General features: G+C 41.8%; 1 protein-coding gene across 1 annotated transcript in view; it reads left to right on the top strand.

The window, feature by feature from the left end:
* The window catches only part of ADAMTS14 (ADAM metallopeptidase with thrombospondin type 1 motif 14), a 446,572-nt gene that overhangs the window by 207,256 nt on the left and 220,627 nt on the right, over nucleotides 1-18,689 (top strand). The window contains exons 5-6 of the mRNA XM_085603877.1: nucleotides 1,431-1,514; nucleotides 4,899-5,055. Of these exons, the coding sequence (XP_085460003.1) occupies nucleotides 1,431-1,514; nucleotides 4,899-5,055 (241 nt within the window). The remainder of the gene's footprint in view (nucleotides 1-1,430; nucleotides 1,515-4,898; nucleotides 5,056-18,689) is intronic.

The following is an 18,689-nucleotide window of genomic DNA, read 5'->3' on the forward strand; positions in this document are numbered from 1 at the left end:
CTTTAAAGGGTGCCAGCTACCTCACTCATTGGGGGGGGGGGGGGAGAGATTATTGTTGGCTAGATAAAGCCCTAAAATGCGCCCCCCCATGCCTACGGCCCTGATCCCCATTCCCCCAGGCTTCTCTCAGGGCCCATTCCTCCAGGCTTCTCCATAGTCCTTTAGGTTTTAGGGAGATTAAAGAATGCCACCAAAGAATTACCTTAGACTCAAGCCAGTAATATGCTGATCTACTTTATGGCAGTGTTTGGCATTCCAGCACTGGTTCCATATTACAAAATACCCTATTCGGAGCTGACAGTGGAAAGAGAAGAGGCTGGATTTACTTGGGGAATTCTCAATGCAAATGTCTGCTCACAAGCCTTTTCGAGCAGGGGCGGCTCTAGGCTCATGGTGGCCCTGTGCAGGGAGCGTAGGTAGGGGGCCCCGGAAGAGGGGATCCGGGCGGGGCGGAAGCCGGAGGCCGCCAAATCCCTGCCAGGGGCCGCCACGAATATGTATTGTATCCGATTCCTCGTGGCCAGGCGGCCCCTGGGGTTTGGCGGCCCTATGCAGGTGCACAGCTTGCACATGCCTAAGGCCGCCCCTGTTTCGAGCCAACCAGTGTTATGATCTAGCAGATTACAGCATTCAGCAGCATGGAGTCTTTGGTAATGGAAGACGATTAGTGCAAGGGAGTAGCCCGGGCTGTCACTCAACTGTCGTGTGCTCCCATTTTACACGTAGATTACTCTTGCGCAAGTCGGTTTCTTACATAAATATGAGACATATTTAAAGCCCTCAAAGTAAAAAGAAATATGTTTTATGTGAAATGATGGGATGACGTACCCCCCAGCATGAATTACAGTGGTTCATCAAATTAAAAAGAACTGCTGTGTTATAGATTTCAACTTTTCTTTGACCCTTTAATAAGTCATCTTTATAAACCGATGTGGGTTTAATGGAGTCTGTTGCCTTTTTAACTGTGCCGAATAATTGTGCAAATGGTTCATGTTATTGGCTTAATCAACAGAAAGCTGTGTCCTGAGGGAGAATGTCCCTACTCTGCTCAAGTGCAGAAACATGTCCGTTTTCTTTGCCTTTCACATGCTAAATAAAACCAACTCATGCTTATTTATTGTTGTGTGTCCTTCTTTAATTTGCATCATAACGTTTCTTTTAAATGTATTAGATGATTGTGCGGGATAGGAGAATGAATTGCTTAGAGTGATATGGAATTACTTTAAGGTTAAAATAAAAATTAAAAAACCTTTTAGATATCCATTGGTGAATTCCAAGAGTGCTTTCATTTACATATTAAAATTAGCTAATGTGGTAACCCTCTATTTAGACTCAGAAATATTGTCAGACATGATAGTTTGATTGAAAAGCTTGCATTAAAAGTGATGAATTATTTAACATTCCCCGTTTCTCATTGTTTTCTGCTTTAGGTGGATGAAATTTACCATGACGAGTCGCTGGGGGTGCACATCAACATTGTCCTGGTACGAATGATCATGGTGGGATATCGACAGGTAAATACATTGAGAGACCGGTTTTCACACATGTCAATTTTGAACCATTAGTATGAAAGTGTTTCCCTGATTTGAGTGGTTTCTCGCTGCCTGCATATTGTGTAAGAGGAAGGTCTCCCAGAGAACTTGGCCACAGTGGATGGCACTGAGTCCCTTCATGGTGGGTGGGTTTTGTACTGAGGGATGATGGAGCCTGTCATCATGCCAAAGCATGTTTGGGAGATAAACCCTCTCGGACACAGAGACTCTCCCGGGGGAAACATATGAAGAGAATATGACAAAATTAGAACATCTACAAAACCTGATGGGTGGACATCCTTAAATCACCCTCAGCCACAGGGATTTAATCTGGAGGAAGAATCCCCTTTATGCTTGTTAGCTCGTCTCTGTCTTTACAGAAATTCAAATCAGTCTCCCATCCAAACCAAAAGGAACAGGTAGGTAGTCTACCAAAGACCTTCGCCTTAATCCTAGGTCTGGAGCTAGCATTGTGTGTTTTTTGCACAGATAGAGCATATCGTTCGGGGAACCATTTGTTAATATTAGAATAAATTGTTTTCAGATTTATATGTACTGCAAAAGTTAATAAGCAATTGAAAAGCCTACATATACAGTCCCAATTATTTCTGACCAGTCCTTTCAAGTAAAAATCTAAATTGTTTGGTCGATTCGCCCAAAAGTAAAGCTCCTTAGCCCCCAAAGTCACCCGTACTTTGACTTTAAATATTGCTTTTCATCCTCTACTTTGAAGGGAAAAAACACAAACTGCAAACCGACATCTTAAAGCGAACTCAAACACTTTTGGAACACATTCACAATTTTTAAAAACATTTTACTCGCGTTGCTTTTAATTTGAGGCACACAGACCATTCAATTTCACCTAGAATCCCATCGTCTGATGCCGCGGATATTGCCCATTGCCGAAGGGCTTCCTGGGAGTTGAGAATACCCGAATGCCCATGGCTCGACATTCTAACCTGCATGTCACGGCCATTCTTTAAAGGCCTCCTGATGAATGTCTGTTTTTTCTGCCTTCACCACCTCTGCATTCCATTCATTGTGGGTCTTGCGTTGACGTTGATATTTCAAGGTCATGGGGTCAAGACAGCCCGGATCAAAGGCTGCTGTATGTTCACAGAGCTGGAAGCTGGGAAGTATGACGAAACCGGGAAGTGTGCGGGGTTCTTGGCATAGCACAAGTTAACTTTGGAGAGTCTTGTTTGTGAAGTGAGGTTGTGTCATGCGTGTTTTGTACATTTATTCAAGAAGTAAATCCGCAGCTGAATTCAGCAAGAATTGATTCTCCAATCTTCCCTGTGTTAAAGTTAGAGTATAAATTAGTGCACAACACATAATTGTAATATGTATGCCATTTGTAATATGAATGCACACATATTTATAATATGGGTCTCATACGCTACCAATAAAAATATGTTGCTTTCCTCATATAGAACTCATGTTTTTTTCACGTACGAAGATACACCCACATCCAAAAATCATGATAGTTTCTGGCTTGCGGACTCTGCAACATTTAAAATTTCACCTAAACAAAACAAATAGAAAGTTGAAATAAAAGTGTGTCATTGCAGAAACATAATGGTTGGTCTACAAAGGATGCTGACAAGTTTCTTCACACTCAATATATATGATTGCATTGCTGCATGCAAGCTTCCCACGGAAAGTTCCTCTCCTAATGAAACATGCATTGGTAAACCCAGTAGGGCTGACATCCAGTGCTTGTTTTTTTTTTTTTTTTTTTTGGTAATGTCTCTTTTAAATCTCTGTTGCTGGAGGATCTGTCAGGCCTGCGATAATGGAAAAAAAATAATAATAATTGCCCAAAGGAATAAATCTTTATCGGCTTTCCGAGTCTCATCGTGGGTTTCACTTTTGACCACCGCTTTGCAATGCAGGCGATCGGAAGTGAAACTGTCAGGTCATTCTGGCTGGATTCTGACGGGCTCAAGGACAGTTGGAGGCCTGACCATAAACCCAATACATGGCGTTTCTGCTGTCAGGATTACGATGTCGGTTTCAGACAGGCTTTCCAACATGAAAAGCCTGTCTTACTTTGGGGGCCTCCAGTTGGGGGTTGAGGGGCATTGATCCCTCAACCGTGTGTCAGGCACCTCAACAGATTCTCCCATTTCTCTATGGAAGCTTGTGCTACGGCCGGTTTACGGCCGCAGCACAAGCTCCCATAGAGAAATGTGAGTATGCAAACACACCATGTGTGGTCGCATTGTAATGCTGCATTCGGGACCGCAGACCGGAGCTCGGTCATTCCCGATTCCGCAACGGTGTCAGGCCGACATGAGTCCGCCTGACATCGTAATAAGGCCCTATGTGTTCGGATGTGCCCCACTTGAATGAGTGGAATGCTGTTAATCACAATGAAATTTGCCAATGGCTGAAGTGGGCTAGGCAAGTACTGACTTTATGACCCTGAAGTGCTGGAGTTTGTCATTTCAGTTTCTTACACTTGTTTTCTGGTGTACTGATTTCGAGCTTCAGTCTCTTTTCATTTCAGTTGAGCAACATGAGTAAGGTCCTGGTATGAGGGGGATTGAGGGGGTATCATTCTGTCAAAGCCCTCAGAAACCGAGAATAGAATTGCTGCACTTTACTTAAGGGCTCGGGTGGGGCATAGACTCAAAATTGGGAGTCAGAGCAGTAAGGCGGACATTTTTACATTGTTTGGAGTGGTCTGCGTTCTTTTGGGGTTTCTGTCCACATACATAAGGAACACTTTAGTTATCTGTTCATTACAACAAAATAAAGATCTAAGTTCTCAGTGGATGGTTAACAGTGATGGCACAGAAAAGCAAAACGCTTTATTTTCAAGAGGGAGAAGGAATTCCTCACATTCACTAACACACATCAAAAGGTATTTTAAAATAATACCATTAGGCTGAATTGGAAACAGTGGAAAGGGGGCCTTTTGCCTTCTCTTTCTGCAGATTAACCCAGAGGTTGATAATGTGAGAACCATTGAGCTGAGTAAGAGTAACTTTTATTATTTTCAGTGAGTAATATGTGCAATTATAACAATTATAATTAAACAATTATATCATTTTTTTCATTAGTGGTAGTAATAGTGGTAATAGTAGTAGTAGTAATAATAATGGTAGTAGTAGTACTAGTAGAAGAAGTAGTAGTATAAAATATTTTTGGTTGTCATTCAGGTTTTGTGAAGTTATTTATTTTGTGCTGTGTTCTCTGTGAGCTTGTCCACATTTACGTATTGATAATACAAATTAGTTTTCATTAAAGTTGATCATTACTGCATATTCAAGAATAAAAATATTTTTGGGTGTTCTTTGTTATACCAGGTAAGGTAATGATTTGTCTAATATGCATTCTGTTTTTTGTTTTTTGGGTCAGTCAGTTGGCTTGATCGAGCGTGGGAACCCGTCGCGGAGCTTAGAGCAGGTGTGCCGCTGGGCGCATGCTCAGCAGCGAACAGACCCTGACCATTCCGAGCATCACGACCACGCAGTGTTCCTCACCAGGCAAGACTTTGGTCCTGCAGGTATGCAAGGTACTGTACAGTGTGTCTTCTCGATCAGGTACGTGCATCTGCCTGGCTCAGAGTGGGGGTTATGTCTGTAATCTCAAAGATACTTTTCAGGCATTTGGTAGTACATTGGAGGGAATTGCCGAAAAACACAGTGCCTGTCATTTGTTGGTACACAATTGAGCATGGAACACCTGCAACCCCTTGCAATTAATCTTATGAAATGAAGCTTGGTTGTTGTCCAGTAAGGTTCTAAAGGAGTATAATGGTGAGAGACTGTTGAAGAAGAGAGCTCTCTCTCTCTCTCTCTCTCTCTCTAATATGTTCTGAGTTGCACCACCCTGCTTTCCAGCTTAGGGCTCCATCGACCAATAAGCAAAGGAAGGTGCTTGCTCCTGGTTTCTAATGGCCTTCTCAGTAGACATTGGGTATGTAAGCTACTTTGTGGCGTACAGTGGTATTAGATGCAGTGACTCCTCATACGAGCATGGGTTTGACACTGCAGTACCTTGACATTCATCAAACAGCTGCGGAAAAATACTAGTGACAGAAAACTAATAGTCTGCTGTCCTAAGTAGTGACATGTTAAATTGAAGAACAGTTTTTCAGATTGTAATCCTGTTCATTCACACATAGTAAAGTTAAGTTCTGCATTGTACAGTTTTGGTTGAATTCAAAGATTATGGTTTTAATTCCATCAGGCATTACAAAACTAGACCAATTGAATCATTTATAATAAGAGAACAGTTTAATACCATTGCAACAACTAATAATTTCTCCAAAATGCACATCCTTCATGAGTGGGAGGGAATGCATGTTAACATAAATATTTTGAGTCATGCCCCAAGTATCTCTCAAAGCCTTAAACTCCTCTTTATATAAACCTCACTTAAGTTACTTCCCTTAGGGAGAAGTAGGTTGTCTGCAGTGGTCTTGTTGCTGTACTCCTTGATATTTAAAAAGCACTACATAGTACTTTTCTGCCACTTCTAAACACTTTAAATAACAGGGTTACTAACACCCAATTTATGGTGCTCTTTTACTGATCTCGGAAGACTAGAATGCGGAGTGTGCTTTTCCACCTTTTCAATGTGTGAACTCCAGAACATCTCGTTTTGTCAGGACACAGCATTCACCTCATTGTACCATCCTGCAAGGCACCATTACCTATAGACAGTTGTGATACAGCAGATGTACAAAATGCCAACCTGTCTTCCTTGAGATCACATCCATTATTAAGGAAAGAACACCAACCGGATCACCTCTCAAACACAATGAAATCCCAATCCATGGTCATCACGGACACCTGTGAAGAGAAGAAGTCTCAACTTCCATCTTGAAAGTCAAATAGAGGCATTGATTTCCATATGTACAAAATGTAAATTCATATTTTCAGAGCTGGCTCGGTAACTCTAACATGTTTTCTACTCCGACGTCTTGGACTTTTTTGGCCACATTTAAAAGAGGCTAAAACGGTTCATGAGCTTGGTGTAAACATAAAAAGTATCAATCGAACACAAATATGTAATAAATGTAAAATTAAGTTGATCTAAAGTTATAGACTATCACTCTCAAACAGTACTATTACTCCGAAACATCTGAGTCTCAACGATACTATAGATTCTCCCACATTGATGCCAAGTCAACAATAATAACTTTGCTTTTTCAGTCCCTCCTCTCTTAAAGGTTTCATTCCGAAGCATTAATTCATTACTTTCCGTGAATTCTATTTTGTCTACTCTTCATGAAAAGGAGAAATCCTTTCACCTGAATGAAGTTCTGATTGCTGTGTAGGATCCCTGCACTCAAACATTTCTGAAGTGCTGTTTTTTTCCCGTAGATAATTCTTCATGGGCTGAACTAATGGGGCCAATAAGTTTCTGGATTTCCATACCTCCCCTCACATAACTCATATTGACAATCTGCACTATTCTCACTCCTTTGATCGTATATAATGCCCTTTGGAATTAAAAAGGACCATTGGTAGAAGATTATGCAAGTTTGCAGACAAAAGTTTGTAAAGTCTCCATAAAACTTTGAGTTCATGGAACTGCCTATCTCTCTTAACCACAATGATCTCTCTACTTTAGGAAGGACTTTTTCACTTTTGGCGCCCAGGTGATCCTGAAACTGTACCGAATGACTCGTTTAGACATAGTGTTTAAAGAAGTTTCCCTACACTTTGTGTGTACAATCTCCCCTAAAACTAACAGTCTAGGTCATGAGCCAAACCCAGCCAAATTTTGCTGCCTTCTGTAGAACTGGTTTTGGGTAGTTTCAAGGTAAACTTGAAAATATTTCTTACTACTCAAGAAAGAAGAGTCACAAAAACAACTCGTTCACATCCTACCGCATGTCATTTGGTTTAAAGGAAGAGATCTGCTAAACCACTTCACTCATCCATCTCTCGTAGGTGGAAACTCAGCCATCTGCAGCCAAATCAATAGATGACCAGTGACCTAAAAGGTAACTCATATCAAGCTCACACTGAGGTTGATGAGACATCAGCTCATCATGAGTGTGATCAAGAGGAGGGTTTTCAGTCCACAACTGAAATGTACATTCACACTTTGTTGCAGGTAGGTTTCAGATCTCCCTAATATGTTTTATCATAGTTTGTCAGGGCATAAAGGTCTCAGTCATGCATGGGGTCCCTGGTTGGGGGTGGGGGAATAACATGATTAATGGAAGCTTGGCATACTGTTGCCCAAATAATAATTTCTTCAGACATTTCAGAACAGGATAAGGATTTATACGTATATATGACTGTAATGATTAATGTAAATGAGCAGCCGCAAACCTACTCCCATCCTCTTTTAAACTTTGGGGAGTGGGCCTTGTTCAAACACAGGCAGTTGCAGTCCACCATGTGGGATAAAAGCAAGTAGGGGTGAATATGCCCAGCAGGCCTGACAGTTCTCCAAACCAGGTGAACTTAACACCTCAATTACCCAATGGAACTTAGTGACCGTGCATTATAATTGTATCTTCACCGTCCAGTTAAATATAATGTTCACAATGCTATCCAAAGCTTCTGAGTTTCAAAAGTTTTAATTAACGTGGTCCTTTGTTATATATATCAATCTAGAGTCAATTTGTTAAATATAGGATCCTATTCATGAAACCTTTTATCAAAATACGTGTCATTTACAAACATTAATTTTGGGACTTAATGCTTAGTTCCCAAATCCTGTTTCAGGGACTCAAAATATGTGGAGAATTTTCTGACCTTAAATTTCACCTACTGCTGTAGATAATTTGCCAATATGATCTAGTAATTCCTGTAGTGAAAAGTTGGGAAAATTAGTGCTTCTGGGAGGTTGGCCGCTGGGAATTTTGGGGAAACCCACAAGGCTGTGCATCAGTGTGGATTCTATATACATTTCCAATGACATTCCTCCCTCTACTTGTACACATAACATTATTCTTAAAAAAAGGTTAAAGTAGGGGTGAAAATAATGTGGAAAAGTGTCCCAAACCTCTGCATATTTCCTGGTGTGAAAGGAGAGGCTTTACTCCACATAAGAAATATTCCCATGAGGTGAGAAGAAAGAAAAATGTTGGCGAGTGTAGGGGAGTAGACTTAGGTCTGAAAAATCATGATATTCATTAGCATCAGAAGCACATTACTGGGGATTTTGTGAATCCCAAAAATGAGGAAATCTATGCCAGAGATCTATGATGCATACATTTCCAGATTTTTTGTTAATCATGATCAATGTCTTCTGGCAAGTTGTAGCTTCTGCTTTTTTAGCTTTATACACCAACCAGTTATGTACCAAGAAACTTAATTCCAAAAATACTTCTCCATCCACACATCCACGAATGAAGAAAAGCACATTTAAAACAAGGGCAATGGAGATTTTCACTCTCAAGTCAGAAAAAACCTTACTGGCCAAAATCATGTGTTCAATATCAAGGAACAAGACTGTATATCCTGCTGCAATATGAATGAAATAACGTGCATGTCTTTCCCAAAAAATGATTCTAGAAACCAGTGTTGTGTGCGATAATGGGCGCAGAAATATAAAATATGAGACCTACGCTTCTGCCACAGTTAATAGAAGGTGCAAAGGGTATCCTGCACGAGTGGTGTACTTCTGACACCTATCCTGGGCTTTTTTCCTTTATCCCACTATCTGTACCAAAGCCAGATACAAGGCTGGATGCTCTCCTCTTCTTCAAATATGTTATGGTATGTGTATTTGTATAGCACACAACTCATCCAGGAGGGTATCCCGGAGCTGCAAAATAAACCCACTGCCTTATGTGAAACCTAGGACTTGGCACCTATGCCCCATCTTAGACTGAATAGTTTGCAATTTGGTGTGCTCTTTGCCTCAAACTGGTTTCTTGATTCATTCATGGGCAAAGTGCACCACATTATTTTTCCGCCTCCTTGCACTGTGTCATGCATTCCTGCCTCATATTTGCCTGCAGCCTCGCCTGTATGGTCCTAACGCATGCACACATAAATGCATTCTGCTCTGTCTGCTTATTGGCTGCAAACCTGCTTGCCTTCTTTATTGTTTTCTTTGGAATGCTCTAGGTTTCCACATTTTAGTGTTAGGTCACATGTACCCAAAACATGATGCAGCACTATTGAGTGATTGTGCTTTCCACAGGATAAATTAGTATTGAAGACCGCCTTCATTTACTAAACTCCAGGCACCACAATGAAATGGTTGTATGTGATTTGAATGAAAATCAGATATGAAGAATATATGGGGCCAGATGTACAATGCATTTTTGCAGTGGCAAATGGCTCAATTCACAGAATAGGGCAATTCGCAACCACAAAAATGCTTTTTGAAATGTACAAACACCAAATTGTTACTCGGTAGCTTGCTATTGAATGACATTTTGTGTTGTGACTCAAATCTGATTTGGTATTTGAAAGGGGCATGTTTAGGTTGTCTCTTCCAAATATTGAATGAGGCCCTTATGCAGCTGTTGTGTCACTTTTTGTGGCATTGCCGTGGTGTAAAAAATGCACCACACTGCGCCATATTTACAAAGTGACGCATCTAGGCAGATGCGTCACTTTGTAAACCCCTGCGCTACATTATACCTGCAAGAGGTATAATGTATGCAGACTGGGTGTTCTGACGCAGAAAAAAGCCTTGTAGAAGTGGCTCAGTGAAATGAGATTTCACTGCACCCCTTCTACGGTGTAAGTGCATCAAATCATTACAGCTGCTTGAAGCAGGTGTAAGGGGTGATGCAGTGGCTTTCACATGGGGCTTGCCCCATGTGAAATGACATATTGCTGAAGTTGCGTCTATTTTCAGACACACGCCAGCATTGCCCCATTTTTGCATATGTCAGGATTATTGACGTATCTGTAAATCCTTGCGACATGGAGTGCCGTACTGTAAATACTGCGCATCCATGGTGTTGCAAAGATTGCGCACTGGAAAGTGTATCACCACTGTTTTACCTCAGTTATGCAACACTTTTCATAAATAAGGCCCTGAATCGATATGGTATGTGCAATGTTTGCAACCGAATTACAATCACTACACATTCATTTTTACCAACTACTCAAAGGTAGTGGTAACCATTTGCAAATGGGAAGGGGTCCTCGTGGGACCCCTTCCACTCTGAGACTATGAAAAAATCACATTTAAGAGCAGGCAGAGGTCCCACAGACTATGGCCTACTCTTAAAAAATGAAATTTAAAAGTTTCTTTTTCTTAAATGGGATGCAATTTAAAAAATCAATTGCACCTTGCCCATGGATCTAAAGAATGTATTTTGTCGAACCATAGGTAATTCATTTTTCTTTTAGAATGGCTTTCACCAGATTTACAACCACCCTTTTGAAAGCTATTTTCTTTTGATTTTACTTTTTTGGCTTAACCCAACTTTCTTTTTAAAGTGGTTGTTACTCGCCTTCCCTGCAGCCCCTCTTCCCCTCAACCATTTTCTCCCATGTACCTACCTCCAATGCCCCTTGTGCTTCCCCCTTTGTTTTTTCTTTGAACTATTTTCCCACTTCATCTACGTTTCCTTTTTCCTTTACAACTCGCCCTTTTTCTTTCTTACCATAGCATTGACGTGTCCTTCTTTCCTCCTCGTTTCTTTTTTTGCAACTACTGGGTTGGTGGTCAACATAGAAAAAGGATGACACCAACCCTTTTCCATAAGAATTTTTTTTTCTATGAAAAAGGTAGGTCGTCAGTTTGGCTTTTCTCCAGAATTTAGGCCCAGATTTGCTATAATTTAGCATTGAGGTTGCATCACTTTTGTGAAGCAGCCCTGATGCAAATTCATTTTAGGTGTTTTCTAAGTCACGCAAAACTACTTTGTGTGGATTTGCTTTGTCTAGTGAATACAAAGTAACACAACACATAGTTCTGCCTTGCGATACTATTCCGTTAGCTAGACATTACATGGTTGGGTGATGGGTGTTCCAATTCATCCACCAATGTATTTTGATGGAAACACAGATTAGCAAAGACTTGTAACCCTGGTTTTCCGCCAAAATGGTGTGCCTACCCGCCAGAGGTGTAACGAGAAGAAATATCTTTATTTCTCCTTGTACTTCTTTCCACATTGAAAGAGAAATATGCCTCTTTCAATTATTTTTGTGCAGGAAGGTGTGCCTTCCTGAACAAAAATAATCCTGCCCGTCAACGGGCCCCTTGCTTTGGGCTTTACTATATGTTTATCTTTGCTTTCAGGCAGCAGTGCAAAGCATGCTTGCATTTACTGTTTCGTTTTTCCTATTATAAGTATGGGCCTACAAATTTCACCATTCTCCATGCTGGTCATTAAAAAACAGCCCAACCAAGTTGAGTAACCCACATGATATCTCTGCGGACCAATCCATTTCTGCCAGCTGTTTCTATATTGGAGTTTTGAACACTTCTTTGGAAGATTGCTCACATGCAGGAGTGTAGTGGCACATATAGTCATTGTAGACACTGTTCTCGATTATCTTGGTATTCATATGTAAAGTCACGTGACTACCGAAAGCACTACACAGTCACACCAATGACAGAATGTGCGCAATACAGGGGCGTAACAAAGGCCTCCGCAGCCCCCGTGGTGCGGCCCAAGGCCTACCCATACTGGAGGGTCCCCTCCAGCCCCTACTGATGTTGGTGTGAGGGGCTCATTCAGCATATAATGCAGGGGGCCCCCTCACATTTTGTTACACCACTGGCGCAATACAAATGCTAGTTTTATAACATGACATAGCCAAGACACAAATACTCGAAACCAGGGGTCTTACTTCGCTTTCAAGGCCGGATGGCATAAATAAAGTAGACTGCACCACTGCCTAATGGCTCTTTACTGGTCTTGTGCTCTGTAGTTCCACTCTCGTGAATGTAAACATGGACCTTCAAGTAAAAAAGCATTCCATTGGCTGAAAAGCCTGGAAAAGCTGAAGCTGGAGACTATGACACAGCCTATGTATTGTCTTAAATAGTGAACGTCTGGGCGGAAAGACTGTTTCCTTTCTAATCATGCAGACAGCATTCGAAGTTTCAGGTGGCCATTAGAAATTATGTATTCTCCATCTTAAGATGGTTTCGACCCAGCCTCTGTACTGGCTCATATCAGATTTACTGTTCACCTGCAGTTCTTGCTAGACTTCACGCAAGAGTACACAAGTTAGCATTTCCCATTCCAATATTATGTCATAGAATCAGAAAACAACATATCATGCAGTAAAGGTATTTATACACTGATAAAAGTTTTATGAACAGCCATGTTTCACAACCACCTTCTTAGCTACCACCATATCACATTCCTTCCTCATTTGTAACATTATGGAATGCTGATGGGGAGGAAACATTGTCAGTTAACCAATTTCTGAATATTGTTTCTGCTCTGCTGGATTGCAGCATGTGCAAAAGTTACCTCAGGTGTAACATTCAGCATATCTCCTGATAATTGTCACAAATGCCACCAACTACCTTTATCTAAAGGAGAAGAGTTATATATACAACTGATGATATTCTCCAATTTGTCTCCAACTCCTTCTGAATACAGTACAAATGGCGGCCTCTAAGGATTACACCACAACAACCATTTCCACATATTAACAAGGCATATCATAAAGAGGAAATCAAGATGCTGGCTCCTAAACGGAGGAAATCCTTAATGACAAACAAATTACTCCTGATTTGTTAGGCTAAGCAGTAACAACTTAACAGAATACATATCAGGGTAATTATCCCTACAGAATTAAAAAGATAGCAGGATCCAAGGGGGCAATAATTCCTCTTTACATAGATTCTAATGATCATTAGAACATTGGAATGTTGAGAGCTCCATTGAAGACAATAGAGTAGCTCCAGGCTGATAATGGCTGGTATAATCCCAGAGCACCAACATTGTTTGTCGCTTTTTAATTTAGAACATTCTACCCACAGTGGGTATAATGTTCTAATAGCCTTATAGCCCTTGTGCCTCAGGCTGTACCGGTTGTTAAAGGCCCTCTCCCTTGAGTTTAGGGCCTTGAACAACTAATATAGCCCTCAACAGCGGGTTATATGGCTATATAAAATGGCCAAAGTCTACTACCAGGATGGGATATACTGGTATATGCTGCTGGAGGATAGGTGTCACTCCTGTCAGAAAATGATCAATTGCCAATTGAGACACAATGTTATAGCCTGGCTGTAGAGGACTGTTGTTCAAAAATCACAAACGTGTCTAGGAACAAAGTAGAGATTGGATAGCTCCAATTAGTTACATGTCTCAAACATGGAATGAATTCATGAAATGGATACTGTACTTGTGGGACTTCTTGATGACATTCTTGCATCCACTGATGAAGGAGATTGACAATTACATATGCTCCACTCTCTGACAGCCACATTTGATACATGGATCTATGAGCTTTTCCTAAAATTACAGACTGAAGCATTTGTTTTCAGAAAATTCTAGGATGGTTGAAGTCATTTTTGTTGAACCAAACTCTGTGTTAAACTTGGTTCTTATAAATCACTGGACAGACGAACAGACTTCAGGCTCTCTCAGATGTCTCAACTTTTATGCTTTAATTTTTGTCTATTATTTCCAACAAATCAATTTAAAATCTTTCTAAACAAGGGAATGCAATAGCAATACTAAACAGATGACGCCACATCTATCTATGCAGGGAGGGTTCCCATGATGGGTTCACAAACTTGAAGAAAAGATTAGAGGAAGTGGCTAATTAGATTCTTGAAAGTTGGGCTAAAGGAAAAAGAAACCAAGAAGGAAGTATTTCTGATGATCATAAATGCTAACAGATACAAGTTCCACAATGCTTTTTCTATAACCCGGTACAAAATGAACATTCTAGAACAACTTTAATTCTAACTTCCAACTGTACCCAGTCTACAAACACTTGAGAATCCTTGATAATGACTTAATGTCTCTTGAGTTTTGGCCTCCCAGTCAGAGTACAGACAAAAAAGTTGCAGATCCACAGGAAAATTCAAAATCTCACCCATTCCGTGACCAAGCTTCTCAACCAATTCAGATCCCTTACAGATTTCCACCACTCAGAGATGAAACTAGTATGATATAACAAAGAGTACTTGGTACTCCATTGCTCCATTGTCACCTCAATCAGTATATTGTCAGTATTTATACTCCTGTTCACAGTTTTTGCATATTATATCATGATGTTGCTGGTATTGATATAATCCAATAGAAAAAGGCCTTCGTTTGAGTAGACTAGGAAAGGCTGAGTTATTTATCATACACAGAAAATGCAAGTTATTTGCCATGCATTTAAGTTACCTGATATTCCATATTTTACTCTGAAAAATAAGGAAATGTACGCAGAATGGTGTATTAGAGGAAAATTGGGAGGATGGAGTGTTTGCTAAGTGTTCGCTAGGATTTGAATTTATCATCCATCTGGAATCGAGCCCTAGAAGTGCTATCACCAATTCCAGTCTTAAGGATACTCACAAGATGTAGGCAAAGATCCTGTGAGCACAGGACCCCTGTCTCGACATACGCTCATCTCGGCATACCCTTCCCACTTAAGGCGACAAAAGCCAGTGGAACAAATGATGGACGGAATGCTGAACAATGCAAACATTCACCCGTAGTCATGTGCTCACAGAACCCCTGGACTCAAGCTAGCCTGGCTGATGAGGAGTGATGTCCCGAAACCGTTCCCAGGATGCTTATTTCTGGTCCAGGGAGGACCTGACTTGGCAGTTCGGCCTGGACTGTTCCCATGACGAACAGGGTCAGGACTGATTTGCATACGGTTGGGTCCAAACTACAGTGGCGTGGTGAGCAAAAGAAAAATGGATTAAACCCAGATCCTTTTGATTGGGGGTGAATGTTCAGCATCCCGCACATCATTTGTTCCTTCCACATTACCATACAACATTCCTTTAAAGACAGCCCTATTGGCATTACCAATGCTTGTCTAACCTTTGTTTGACCTCCAGACAGCTGGTTTTAACTCCAGGATAATTTGTGCTCATTCCAAAGCCCAAGACTGTGGTTAAGCTCAGAGAGTCACTACTGGATGTGCCAAGTCAATAAGGGGCACATTCACAAGAAACTACCGCGAGTCAACGGCACTTTATCGCAGCCAAAGTTGCGATAAATCTATCACCCCACTCACAAGCTGGTGTTAACAGCCCACAGCACCAGTTTACCCGTGATAGCAGCCGCAAAAAACATGGCCACAGAGGCCCCCCGCAACTATCGCTAATGAGATGCAGAGTGGGTGTTCCCGTGCCAAAAGCTGCAACAACATTCTCAATGACCAGACAGAACTGCGATAAAAACACAAAACAGGCGATAAGGCGCGTTAGCACCAGGAAATCTAACCTGCTCTGACCTGGTATAAAGTCGGACGGCAGCCTGCACAACAATAGGGAGCACAGCCAGGGCCACATCGGAAGGGCAACAGATGCCATAGAGCCACCCATCATGCTGCCCGGACACCCAAGAGGGCCACAGCACCCACCGACACCACCCCCAGGACCACCCCTCCCTGGCACCCCCTTGTGGTAAATATTTCGTTACCGGTACTATTTTTTATGCGGTAAAGTCTATTAACCCCTTCAGTGCCCATGACGAGCTGGACTCGTCATGGGCTGCGGTGGCGCTGTGCCCATGACGAGTCCAGCTCGTCATGAACTCCTCCCGCTAATGTTAAGCGCGGCACTGGGCGGGGAAAGGGGCGGGCATGCAAGGGGTTAAGAACAACTCAGTAAAATGAGAGGCAGAATCCGTGGTATTAGAGGTTTAAAAAGGCTTTATTCCTATACAAAGGAATACAATTCGAATTGTTGGCGTTCTATTCCATCACCACGAAAGTTCAGGAAGGAAGGGCATATATTATTGACAGGTAATCATTTTTATAGAAAAGGCATTACAGTAAAACAGATGCAGTAGGCGTATCAACTGATAAGACAAAATGAACTATGCATGCGTAACTAGAATAGGCGTAACTAGAAAACGTCATTATACATGATGTCATAAGTGGGTGGATCCATAAGAGAATCCTGCAATGTCAGCAGAAATATTTGGCAGAGATGCGTGCGCAGCCGCATGACGTGTGATTGACGTGCAACTAGTGGGAGAAAGGGACTTGACATTTAGCTCTACATGTGGAGACAGAAGTCTGGGGTTATGTCAACCTAATCCCAAATCATATCTAATATCCTATGTTTAAAGAACTGTGTTATCCAAAAAGAGAGGTCTCTTAGGATAGAATCTTATTCTATACTGACTATACTGACTGTTAGTGCGTGTACAAGCGTCTAAGTGTCTACACTAGATGCGAGGGGGTAGGAATATTCCATGGTAACAGGGCTATGAATTACTTGCATGAGGACAGCGAGGCCTGGCCCTTTGCACGGTAGCTGGAGGAATGTTTACCTAAACTGCTAGACAGGAATGCATAGGATGAGGGGCGGAGGAGATAATCTTGAAGGTGAAATACAGTTTTTGGCAGGCGACGGGCTGGATCAGGCACCGTTAGCCGCGCAGGGAGTGAGACAAAGTTCATGGTCACAGATGCAGGCTCAGACTGGAGCTTTCAGAGGCAGAAGGCAGGAAAAGGCTTGATGACAGAATTCGGGCCTACTCGCCTGAATCTGTAAAATGTGGAAAGTGAACCACATAAAGTCGGTGGCCTTTCATACTTAGGAAAGGAATATCTGACCCATTCATAGTGGATCTGAAAGAGGACATGATGACAGTGGACGCACATATATTTGCGTCTTCAAAACTGGAGCAGGAGGGAACATACATGTACGTATAGCATGTACATGGAGCCGTTGGGGTCTACGATAGGGGACATAACTGATCACAAAATCCATATTTCCTCATTCCCTCCTTGTCCCCTTCGGACCCTTAGGAGATATCGATCTTCATCAATCCATCGATCTGTTCATATAGCATCATTTGTTCTTCTTTCTTCTTCCGGGATCTCGAACGAAAGCTTGGATGTGGGATACACGAGGTGGCACACAGACCACAAATCGCTGGCCCACATTGTAGACATAAGCAGCAACTGAATAGTATGAGAAAGCCAATACCTAGGAAGGAGAGCATTCTCCATCCCCAGGCTGACAACACGCCCCAGAACCAACCGGACCAAGTCCAGGTGCCCGGATTCTGGTGTATCTGGCTTACAATCTTATGAAGGCGGGTTATGGCTTTATATACTGACGGCGAATTTTCTGGTATGAAAATGCAACAACTTGATCCGATGACCCTACAAGCTCCGCCCCTATCGGCCAAGATGACGTCAAGGACAAGACGATTTTGAAGCACAACAATCCGCATAGCAGACTGCTCTTCTGTTAAATTGCCTAAGGCGGAAATAGTTTCGTTCACTACTGCTTCAAGGGTTCTGGTTAGTCTACGTATCAGCTTACTATTAGTGACTGTACCTATATAAGGAAAGAAACCTTTATTGAAATCTGTGTATTTTTCCCATGCTGTTTCAGTGTAATCGACAATTGGGAGATCTCTCTGCTGTCTATTGTGTACTAAATGAGTATTTCTATGATAATCAGGAGGAGCTAGGAAAACAGGTGGTAGGAGGAATGCTATGTAACAGGTACCATCCCAATCTAAAGGTAGGCGTATATATGCGGTCTGGCCACATATAAAGTAGGAATGACGAGAAGCTCTAAATGTAGACTTGCCTTGATCACTGAATGTTATTACAGTGGTGCATTTACTATGGCCCATGTGTATGGAGCCATTCTTTCTTATACATAGTTCCCCTTTTACTGGGAATACGGACATGGCGGGCAAGATTGGTGTAGCTTCAGATTCAACGTTCAGGATCATGAGGTTAAGCGTAAAATTACCTAATCCATATACTTCAATTTCTAGATCAGTTCCGGTTCTTTTGGGAAGTCCCTCCTTGTTAGGGTAGCAGACTTTAAGCAAAACTAAGTTCAGGTTTCCCCATACCCAGTTGTCTTGATAAACTGCGGAATTCGAATCTAGGGAATTAATCAAACTAAACCAAGCTCCACAGGAGCCATTGTGTGTGAACGGATAGGGAAAGAGGGGCAAAACTCCCTTATAGTTCTGATAGGGAGGGAGTCGGCCACATATCCAACAATTTGTGGCATTGCTGGTTTGATGGGAATGATGTAGCATACTAATGAAAGTGTTATTGCGCAGCGCAAATCTATAGGACAATTCATGTGGAGGTA

Source organism: Triturus cristatus, chromosome 1_2, assembly GCF_964204655.1.
Source record: "Triturus cristatus chromosome 1_2, aTriCri1.1, whole genome shotgun sequence".
NCBI lineage: Eukaryota > Metazoa > Chordata > Amphibia > Caudata > Salamandridae > Triturus > Triturus cristatus.